General features: G+C 34.3%; 1 protein-coding gene across 1 annotated transcript; it reads left to right on the top strand.

Moving 5' to 3' along the window:
- Nucleotides 1–2,297: 2,297 nt before the first annotated feature.
- Nucleotides 2,298–6,707, top strand: LOC111780317. Its single transcript, XM_023660690.1, has 7 exons — nucleotides 2,298–2,648; nucleotides 3,032–3,118; nucleotides 3,723–3,995; nucleotides 4,453–4,620; nucleotides 5,125–5,178; nucleotides 5,697–5,843; nucleotides 5,935–6,707. The coding sequence occupies exons 1-7, from the start codon at nucleotides 2,472–2,474 to the stop codon at nucleotides 6,310–6,312; spliced, it is 1,284 nt and encodes a 427-aa protein (XP_023516458.1). The 5' UTR covers nucleotides 2,298–2,471; the 3' UTR covers nucleotides 6,313–6,707.
- Nucleotides 6,708–12,177: the final 5,470 nt, after the last annotated feature.

Genomic DNA, 12,177 nt, shown 5'->3' with positions numbered 1-12,177 from the left:
AATTTTTTAATTTTATACACGAATTAAGTGGACTCGAATGACCTGAATAGAGTTCAATACCCAATAAACACTCAATTTTCGAATTTTATACACAGTTAAGTTGGACCCGAATGGCTTGAATAGAGTTCATTACCCAATAAACTCTGGCAGGTGTAGTCATGATTTTGGTGACCGGTCATACACTCTCTTTATTGACATAACATGAATAGTAAATTCTATCTAACATGAAAGCAAGTAAAAGGAGTTCGGAACGGACATGTAGTCATGGACAATATGTCCTGGACAAGCATGATTGAGACATTCGATACATGGCTACAGACAACACGCATTGAACAAGTATGGTCGTGACACACTCTTCACGTTCATCTTCCAAAATAGGACATAAAATTTGAATTTTTAAATTAAGTTTAAAAGTGGGAATAATCTTTAAATTTTTAAATTGATATTAATCTTACATTTAAATAATTATTCATATGCACGACGTTTATTTTTCATTGAAGCTTCAAAGAAAAATTTTCGATAAAAAAAAAAAAGAAGTGATAATTAGTATCTATACCAATAATGTATAATTTTAGGTGGTTGGTTTAAAATAATTTTAGGTGACCACATGGGCGGTCTCATAATTCTACCCCTGACTCTTGTGCTATTGTCTTGTCTTTACCAGAAAATCGTTCGTATCATAAATACTAATTAAGACATTCCTTTGTTAGGTTAGGTTTAAGTAGGCATGAATACACATTACAACAAGGAAGCAAAATCAAGGGACCAATTTTCTATTCAAGACAAGGTCACTCGCTCATGGCCTATCTTGAATCACGATCGTCTAACTCAATTCTAATTGATACCCTGAGACACTGACCATCGAACTCATACGTCGATGACCTGTTCCCAAAAACCATGAACTATCAGTAATAGCTAAAAATACTACTTTGATTCTTCTTATGAGACTAAACAATAAAACTGAAGTCCATCCCGTGCACTAACCTTTAAGGTGAGTCGATTACATAGGGGCTTGGTAGCAATGGCTTGTTCGGGAGTTCCGTGCACATGAGAGGAGAGCCAAGTTCGATTCGACTTTTATAGGCGAAGAACCGCTTGGGTTTTTTTAATAAAAGAGATTCATAAATGAACATACAACATAGGTTTCCATAGTAGTAACGTGAAGATAGATGTCAATATGAGCATAACTCAACTAATTAAGATATATATAATTAACCAACCGATTCACTATTCTTTAAAGAAATCACGATCAAATATCATTTAAAGATGACGTAACATGTCTTCACTTACGTGCTTCTTTAGAAAAATCTCAATAGGTCATCTGACATATAAACTTATTCAAAATTAAGCACGTTTAAATTTAAAGTTTTTAAAATCAAGGTACCTCCTAAAAAGTACGTGAGTAAGGACAAAACATGCTAAAATATCTATGTTGGTCGGTAGGGATAATCTTCCCTCCTAAAAACACTTCAAGACAAGTAGGTATGGTGACCATGTCACAGGGGGTATTGAGTATTGTCGGAACTATCAGGTATCAATTCTTGATTCTAAATCGTATTTCAAACTCATCGAGCAGTATATGCTTCCTACGTGTATATCTCTAACCATATGGAATTTTGTTCTCCCTCACATGTTTCTAAGAAAAATTCCAATAGGTCACTGAACATACGATTGGTTCAAACTAAATACACTTAACTTTAGAGTTCCTATAACTGCGCCATCTCTTAATATGCTGTCGTGGGGATACTCTTCACTCTTAGAAGCACTTCAAAAATAACGTAACCATGTCATAAGAGATGCAAAGTAATGTCAGAGCCATCAACTACCAAACCCTGATTCGAATCCTAAACATAAAGCATTATTGATTCTACCCGAACTTTTTTTCATCTCTCCAGTGGCCAAACTCAGAAAAATTCCATACGAGTCACTCTATCAGTTGCTCCTAACAAATATTGACCACGGCATCAGCTCGATGTCAAAAAGGTCTTTCTCCATGAAGACCTACATTAATTGGTTTCGATTCGTCCTTCACCAAGATTTCAAGGTCTCGAGCCTTCCTTTTCGACTCCATATCAAAACGAAACGAACCCGGTTTAGAGAGATAAAGGAGAAAGTGAGAAGGAAAGGAAAGGAAAAAAAAGGGTAAAAGATGGGAAGATGTGCAATTTAAAGAAAGTATTAAAAGCAAAGAGAGAAAGAGAGGAAGATGACAGATAATGCACATTGAAGAAGGATGAGAAAAAGTGTAATAAAATTTGAGTTTGGTAGGTTTGAGTTTTTATAAATAATATATATCCTTCATTAAATTCCTCAACCTCCTCCCTCCTCTCTTTCTTCTTCTTCTTCTTCTTCTTCTTTCCCTTCTATTTATCTGAATCCAATGCAGCCAATCATGATCTTGATGTTGAAACTCCATTAATGTTCTTCGTGTTCTTCGTGTTCTTCGTGTTCTTCGTGTTCTAAGAACCCTAATGGATCATCATCTTCTTCCTTTTGCATTGTTCTTCTCTCTTTTTCTTCTTCTTATTCAAAGATTCCCTCTGGTTTGTGGCCTCAATTTTAGTTCTAAACAAGTTAGCAGCTTGAGATTGGACAGGATTCAAAGGCATTTGGACACCATTAACAAGCCTCCTCTTCTCACCATTCAGGTCATCAATTTCTCCCCTTTTTTTCTCTTCAATGTTCCATTTTTTTAAATGGGTATCTAAAAATTTGCATTTTTATGTAATGGGTATATCAAATTTATGAACTTTTATACATTTTTGCCATTTTTTGTTGGTTTGTACCACAAAAATCGAACCTTTTCGCAACGGGTATTTGAAATGTATGTTCTTCCATATGTTTATACAGTCTCATCTCTAGCAGATATTGTCGTTTTTTGGCTTTTCCCTTCGGACTTCCTCTCAAGACTTTAAAACGAGTTTGCTAGGGGAAGGTTTCACGCTCGTTTTGTTGTCCTCTCCAACTAATATTAGACATCACAATTTTCGAGATTTTTTTTTGCTAATATTTTTCGATTTTGTTTATTCAGAGCCCAGATGGTGATATTATAGATTGTGTTCATAAAAGAAAACAGCCTGCTTTGGATCATCCCCTCTTGAAGAACCACAAGATTCAGGTCCAAACACTCTATCTCTAGATACAATAATAGTAATTATTGTTATTATAAATTTCATATCCATTCTTAAACTTTCGAACCCATTCATTTTCGGTCTATTGTTTAACAAATAGTTTATACAAACATGGACGTTCATATAATTGATAATCCAACCAATTCAAAGTATTTAGTCCAAACCATAAAGATTGAGCTACGTTATACTTTTTTTCGGTTTGGGTCAGGTTGAATTTTTAGAAAGTCGAAAAAATTTGATTCGATTTGCGAGTTGACATTTTTTTGGTCGGGACTCAAAACACAAGGTTACCATCCTATTCATAATTTAAAAAAAGATTAAATGTTTGATATTTGAATTCTATGAAATTTTAATTATTAATACGATCGAGAATAAATAATATTTTTTAAAATATATTAAATAAAAAACCGGACAACAAGATTAAGATTGTGAACTCTATTTAACTTAGTTCGGTCACCAATTGAACTAACCCGTGTACACTCTTGATTTAACGTGCCACTCGTCGTATAGAAATTAACAACTAAAATAACAATTTAAAAACTTTTTAAAAAAAAGTTTAAAAAATATATAATTATTAATTTATTGGTGCAGAGAGGGCCAACAGAGTGGCCAAGAAGGAAGAAGGTGAAAGAGAATGAAGAAGATGTGAGGGATGGGAGGGCAGGATCAGGTGCGGGAGGTCCATTTCAAACTTGGCGTGTGAACGGGACACGGTGTCCAAAAGGGAGTATTCCAGTGCGACGCAGCACAGTGAACGACGTGCTAAGAGCCAAGTCAATTTTTGACTACGGGAAGAAAAAACGACCGATTCTCCTTGATCGACAAATCGACGCTCCTGATGTAGTCAGTGGGAATGGTCACGAGGTACCTGATCTTTCCTCCCTTTTTCTCCTTTTTCATAGCATTTATGAATGGATTCTTTTCCTTCACTTCAACTCTATATATTTTAGGTCTATCATTAAATTTTTATTACATTAAAATAATAATATAATAATAATAATAATAAATAAATAAATAACTAAATTATTTCAATGATTTTATAACGTAATTATAAATAGTTAATATATTTAAAAATATCCCAAACTTGGAAAAATAAAATTTAAAATAAGCATCAATAAAAAAAAAAATTGAAAATTTGACTGGTCAAAGGGTTGATTAGTAATTAATTTAAAGCAAACATAATAAATGACCTATTAAACTTGCACTAATCCCAAAAGCTTAAACTAATTGACTTTGGTAATTTTTATTAGTAATTAATTTTATGCAATTTTTATAAATTTAATTTGATGATGTAATATGTGGACGGTTGCATATAAAATAGCATGCGATCGCATACACCGAATCATCAGAGATGTACGGAGCGAAGGCAACAATAAACGTGTGGGACCCGTCAATACAAGTGGTCAACGAGTTTAGTCTCTCTCAGGTTTGGATCATCTCGGGATCATTCGACGGCTCTGATCTCAACAGCATAGAAGCTGGTTGGCAGGTATTTTTTTACTTTTTCTGCACCCTCCCGCACACAATCCCATACCCCTCCCCATTTTCATAAAATAAAATAATAATAATAAAAAAGGATTTTTTTTTATTTTATTTTTTATTTTAAAGTTTGTTGAATCCGAAGCTAATTCAATTTTCTAGAAGTTTGTTTGATTCTTTTTTCTTATAATATATATATATATATATATATATATATATATATATATATAAGGAAAATTTTGAGATAATTTAAGCAAAAAAAAAAATATTAATTATTAATATTTTAAGTCAAAATTAACGTTATTTGTTTCTTTAATATCAGATATTCGAATAATATTCCACTGTTATGCTAAAAATAATGCACGTATTTTTATTTATTTAGTTTTTGTTGTTAAAAATACATAATTTATGCAAATAAATGCAATTCAGCTATGTGTTTTAGTTAAAATGTTATGAATCTATTTTTCATCGAGTTTATTGAATTTTCTAAAGTCTTGATTATTCTACTAGTCAGGTCAGTCCGGAGCTCTATGGGGACAGCAGACCTAGATTATTCACGTATTGGACGGTTAGATCTCTAATCTCGCTATTATTTTTAAATTGTTTTCTTTGAGCTAATTACAAGTTTAATTTTTGATATACAGTAAATCATCTATAAATTCAAACATTTTTTAAACTTAATTCATCTATTAAATATAAATCTAAATTTTATATTTAATAAAATCCTCGATTTTCAATTGAATTTATAATTTTAAACGTTTAAAATCTAGAAAAGACAGAAATACAAAATTTAGGGACTAAATTTATAATTTAATCTCTATCGACACATCCTCTAATTTTAGATTTTTTAATTTTTTAATTTTATTACCTATATTTTAAGAATATTTTTAAAATTCAAGCTGAATTTTGAAAATTAATATTAAAATTTTTTAAAATTTATTCTTAGGTTTGAAGTTTAGCTAAGAGTTTAAATATCTTATAATTTAAAATTATGAAAAAACAAACCTATAAATAAAACATTTTAATATTATTATTATTTTATTTTTATTATAATTATTACTTCTTATTTATTTATTTATTTTGCAGAGCGATGCATATGAGGCAACCGGTTGCTATAATCTGTTATGTTCTGGATTTGTACAAACAAACAACAAAATCGCCATCGGAGCCGCCATTTCTCCGGTTTCTTCTTTCTCCGGCAGCCAATATGACATTACCATTCTCATTTGGAAGGTTTTTTTTTTTTTTTTTTTTTTTAATTTTTTATTTTCAAGCTTATTTGATCCTTTAAATAATAATAATAAATAAATAAAAAATAAAACAGGACCCGAAGTTGGGGAGCTGGTGGATGGGATTTGGGGACAACACACTGGTCGGGTACTGGCCGGCGGAGCTGTTCACTCACCTGGGCGACCATGCCACCATGGTCGAGTGGGGTGGCGAGGTGGTCAACTCAAGGGCCAATGGCCAGCACACTTCAACCCAAATGGGCTCTGGCCATTTCCCGGACGACGGCTTTGGCAAAGCTAGCTACTTTCGAAACCTCGAGATTGTTGATAGCGACAACAGCCTCAGCTCCGTTCAAGACATCTCGATCATGGCTGAAAACACCAATTGTTATAATATCATGAGCTCGTATAATGACCAATGGGGCACTCACTTCTACTATGGTGGTCCTGGTAGAAACCCCAAATGTCAATGATCATATCAACCTCCGTATCGCTCACGTCTGGAATTATTACGATTCTTATCTCAAAATTTGACGGGGTGAATCGATTTTAATCCTAAACTTTCAACTTCATGGATATGATGAAATCGAAAGTTTGTAGTGGGATGAAATTGAAAATTTAAGATAAAAATTGATTCAAAGGGTGTTTTAGAGGTAAGAATTGAACTTTTATTTTATTTTTTCCTTGGTAGGGCTATTTTAGTGAGTGAAATTAATTCTTTTGTGTAATTAATGATGAATGTGGGCAGCTATTTCCTCTCTTGTTTTTGCTTCACTTTCAAAGAGTTCTTTAGGTGCCTATTTTGAGAGAGAAATGAATTTGTACCGTTCAAATGATGAACACGTACACTCTTTTAATTTTTGGATTATGTTGTTGAGTTATATATATTCGACATTAATCAAAGCTTAATTCAAAAAGAGAATGTTTGAGGGAGATCATAATTTTTAAAGGATGGAAAATGTTTTTAACTAATTTTATGGGCTTTGATTAGATAATCAAATATGGTTTTGAAAATTCTCAAATGGTTATCGAGAATATTGGCTAAAATTGAAAGTTCTATATTTATAATCATTCTCTATTTATAATCATCTACCAGAGAGAGAATAATGAGAATTATTTCTGGAATAGTGGGTCAGAAAAGAATGACATAATGATAGCCATTTTTAGCTTTTAGAAAACCTATAAATTAGTTTGTTTACGGGATAAAGAGCAAAGAGAGCAAAAGGAAATACAGAGTTAAAGAAGTACAGTGCAATAGAAAAGGTTTCTTTTCAGTATTCTTTGTCTTCTTGTCTCTCCCCTCTCGATATCTGCTTCACAATTACGTGAGTAGTACTTTCGCAAAGCGGTATCGGAGCATTCGATTATTAGTGTGTGTGAGATTACTTCACAGATTGGTGAATGTTATATTTCAACAGTAGATACATCTATGAATAGATACATGTGTTGAAGGGTCACTTGTAGATACATGTATGAATAGATACATGTGTTGAAGGGTCACTTGGAGATACATGTATGAATAGATACATGTGTTGAAGGGTCACTTATCCATGTATAGATACATGTATGAATAGATACATGTGTTGAAGGGTCACTTATCCATGTATAGATACATGTATAAGTTCATGTATGAATAGATACATGTAGGTCTAGGTTCATTAGTTCCTAATTAAATAGGTGCATGACTTTTGGATAATGAATGGTAATGGGGAATGTCTCAAATTACCTATATATATGTATGTTGGCATTGGTAGAAGAAGTAGAAAATCAATTAATCATTCCTTCCTAGTATTACAAAGTTCTCTTCTCCCAAAGAATTCTACCAAATTTCTCTGTTGTCACCAACAACTGTATTAGAGTGATCTTGCAGCAGCAAGAATGGCAGCAGAAAGACAAGTTGATAACTTCGTTCAACCCGCTATCCCGAGATTCGATGGTTACTATGATCATTGGGCGATGTTGATGGAAAATTTCTTCAGATCAAAGGAGTTCTTTGATATGATGGAGACGGGTTATGTAGAGTCAAATGAAGGCAAGGTACTCTCAGCTGTTCAACATCAACGGTTGGCAGCATCGAAGTTGAAGGACCTGAAGGTCAAGAACTATTTATTCCAGTCCATTGATTAGACTATCTTAGAAACAATGCTTCAGAAGAAGACATCCAAGGAAATTTGGGATTCAATGAGGAGGAAGTATCAAGGCGCAACGAGAGTAAAGCATTCTCAACTTCAAGCAGTTAGAAGAGACTTTGAAATTCTCCAAATGCAAAAGGGAGAAACGGTGAATGATTATATTGGCAAGGTTATGAGTCTTGCAAGTAAAATGAGGATGCATGGTGATTCAATCACGGATGTTGCGGTTGTAGAAAAGATTTTGCGATCTCTAACTCCAAAGTTTGATTACATTATATGTTCTATTGAAGGNAATTTCTCTGTTGTCACCAACAACTGTATTAGAGTGATCTTGCAGCAGCAAGAATGGCAGCAGAAAGACAAGTTGATAACTTCGTTCAACCCGCTATCCCGAGATTCGATGGTTACTATGATCATTGGGCGATGTTGATGGAAAATTTCTTCAGATCAAAGGAGTTCTTTGATATGATGGAGACGGGTTATGTAGAGTCAAATGAAGGCAAGGTACTCTCAGCTGTTCAACATCAACGGTTGGCAGCATCGAAGTTGAAGGACCTGAAGGTCAAGAACTATTTATTCCAGTCCATTGATTAGACTATCTTAGAAACAATGCTTCAGAAGAAGACATCCAAGGAAATTTGGGATTCAATGAGGAGGAAGTATCAAGGCGCAACGAGAGTAAAGCATTCTCAACTTCAAGCAGTTAGAAGAGACTTTGAAATTCTCCAAATGCAAAAGGGAGAAACGGTGAATGATTATATTGGCAAGGTTATGAGTCTTGCAAGTAAAATGAGGATGCATGGTGATTCAATCACGGATGTTGCGGTTGTAGAAAAGATTTTGCGATCTCTAACTCCAAAGTTTGATTACATTATATGTTCTATTGAAGGAGCAAACAATGTCGAAGAGATGCAAATAGATGAACTTCAAAGCTCCTTGCTAGTGCATGAGCAGAAGCTTAATCGCACGAGTGCAATAGAGGAGATGACAACCTTAAAGATATCCACACCAGGTGAAACTTCAAGCTCCAAAGGTAGAGGGCAAAGAAGAGGCAGAGGTCATGGAAGAGGCGGTCGAGAAAGAAGTGGAGATGTTGGCAGGTCAGCAGATCTAGTCAAAGATGATTATGACAACAAAGGCAAGAGACATTTTGACAAGTCTAAGGTGGAATGCTACAGATGTGGACGTCTTGGACATTACAAGAATGAATGTTATTCTAGGCTTCAAAAGGAGAAAAGAGATCGATCTAACTTTGTGGAGAAAAGATAAGAAGAAACATTGTTAATGTCATTCCATGCTATGAAGGTTGCAGATCAAGGTGTGTGGGTCGTAGACTCTGGGATGTAGCAACCATATGACAGGTTGTAAGGAATTCTGCTAAACTCTGGATGAAAATTTTCGTACTACTGTTTGTCTTGTCAACAATACAACAGTCCAAGTGGTGGGGAAAGGAACAGTAGATATCAAGACTAGAAATGGCTTTGTAGAGTCAATTTCTAATGTGTTCTACATTCCTGATCTGAAGGCCAACTTGCTTAGTATCGGTCAATTGCAAGAATAGGGGTATGTGATCACATTCCAAAATAATGAATGTGAGATTTATGACTCCAGAAGAGGATCGATTGCTAAGATGCAGATGATCACCATCCGCTTATATCCATTGACGTTAAATTCGTAGCCAGAAGTTTGATGGTGAAGAAAGAAGATACCACTTGGTTTTGACATTTTAGGTATGGTCATCTACACTTTAAAGGGTTAAAACGTTGTCTTCAAAGAAGATGGTGACTGGGTTGCCAGACATCAGTTCTCCAACAGAAATTTGCGAGAGCTGTTAGTAGCAAAGCATGAAAGAAATTCTTTTCCATTTGGAAAATCAAGTAGAGTTCGAGCAATTTTGGAGTTGATTCATTCAGACATATGTGGTCCGATCTCTCCAGTATCAAATGGTAACAAGAAATATTTCATGACCCTTATCCATCATTTTAGTAGAAAATCAATTAAGCATTCCTCCATAGTATTACAAAGTTCTCTTCTCCCAAAGAATTCTACCAAATTTCTCTATNTCATTCAGACATATGTGGTCCGATCTCTCCAGTATCAAATGGTAACAAGAAATATTTCATGACCCTTATCCATCATTTTAGTAGAAAATCAATTAAGCATTCCTCCATAGTATTACAAAGTTCTCTTCTCCCAAAGAATTCTACCAAATTTCTCTATTGTCACCAACAACTGGTATCACATGGACTTATTTCTTGCATACCAAATCATAAGCCTTTGATTGCTTCAAGAATTTTTGTGCTATGATGAAGACAGAAACTGGGAGAAGCGTTAAGACTTTAAGAACTAACAGAGGTGGAGAGTTCTGCTTAAACGAGTTTATTAAGTTTTGTGAAGAGAAAGGTATAAGGAGGCAGTTGACAGCAGCATATACACCACAACAAAATGGTGTGGCCAAAAGGAAGAACAGAACCATTCTCAACATGGTTTGAAGTTTGCTAAATAAAGAAGAAGTTCCGAAGGAATTTTGGCTAGAAACTGTTGTGTGGTCCATTCACATTCTCAACTGAAGCCCTACTTTCTCTGTTAGAGATATGACTCCACAAGAAGCATGGAGCGGAAAGAAGCCTGCGGTAGACCATTAGAATCTTGACGAGAAAAGGAAGAAACTTGAGGACAAGAGTTTGAAATGTGTGTTCCTTGGAGTAAGTGAGACTTATGAGGTATACAAGCTCTTTGATCCTTTGACAAAGAAGGTAGTGGTAAGTCGCGATGTAATCTTTGACAAAAAGAAGACTTGGACATGGGAAGAAAAGATCGCTATGAGTTAGCAGATTCCTGTAGATCTTGAAGAAGAACAAGCTTAAGCTCCTATTCAGCCTCACTATGAGCCTGGAGAGAGCTCATCACAAGCTCAACAAGAAGATCCAATAGGAGAAGAAGATCATGATCACAGTCAAAGAAATCCAAGAACAAGAAGAAGACCAACTTGGATGATTGATTATGAGATGGACTATGACTCAAGTGATGATGCTTATTTTCCATTCTTTATGGATAGTGATCCAATTGTCTATGAAGAAGCTGTAAAGGAGAAGAAATGGAGAGAAGCCATGAACCATGAAATCAAATCCATAGAGAAGAATAAGACTTGAGAGCTCACTGATCTTCCTAAAGGTCAGAAAACAATGGAGTAAAATGGGTTTTCAAAACCAAGTTGAATGAACACGATGAGGTGGATAAGTGTTGGAATAAACCTAAAATGCTGAAGGCTAGTTTTGTTAAAATAAATTTAATGTTAACTTTAGTAAATTCATTTTTAATTTGAAAAAGCCACGTGAAAGAATAGGTCGAGAGCCTTCTTAGGGAATAATGGTAGGGGTTTATAAGCGTTTCTCTCACCCTATTTTTAGTGTTAGAAAAGTTATAAATACCTAATCCTAATTCTATAAAGCCAAAGAACAAAAAAAGAAAGAAAGCAAAGAAATACAAAGCAACATAATTTTTTTTTTTTTTTTTTTATAAAATAAGTGCTTTTGTCTCCTTGTCTCTCCTCTCTCGACATCTCCTTCACAAGTACGCGAGTAACATTTTTACAAAGCAGTATCGGAGCATTCTATCGTTAGTGTGTGTGAGATTTACTTCACAAATTAGCGAGTTTTATTTTAACAATAAGTACAAGGCACTNAACTTGGATGATTGATTATGAGATGGACTATGACTCAAGTGATGATGCTTATTTTCCATTCTTTATGGATAGTGATCCAATTGTCTATGAAGAAGCTGTAAAGGAGAAGAAATGGAGAGAAGCCATGAACCATGAAATCAAATCCATAGAGAAGAATAAGACTTGAGAGCTCACTGATCTTCCTAAAGGTCAGAAAACAATGGAGTAAAATGGGTTTTCAAAACCAAGTTGAATGAACACGATGAGGTGGATAAGTGTTGGAATAAACCTAAAATGCTGAAGGCTAGTTTTGTTAAAATAAATTTAATGTTAACTTTAGTAAATTCATTTTTAATTTGAAAAAGCCACGTGAAAGAATAGGTCGAGAGCCTTCTTAGGGAATAATGGTAGGGGTTTATAAGCGTTTCTCTCACCCTATTTTTAGTGTTAGAAAAGTTATAAATACCTAATCCTAATTCTATAAAGCCAAAGAACAAAAAAAGAAAGAAAGCAAAGAAATACAAAGCAACATAATTTTTTTT

Source organism: Cucurbita pepo, chromosome LG18, assembly GCF_002806865.2.
Source record: "Cucurbita pepo subsp. pepo cultivar mu-cu-16 chromosome LG18, ASM280686v2, whole genome shotgun sequence".
Classification (NCBI taxonomy): Eukaryota; Viridiplantae; Streptophyta; class Magnoliopsida; order Cucurbitales; family Cucurbitaceae; genus Cucurbita; species Cucurbita pepo.
Note: the sequence above shows the minus strand (reverse complement) of the source record. Positions and strands in the feature narration are given on the sequence as shown.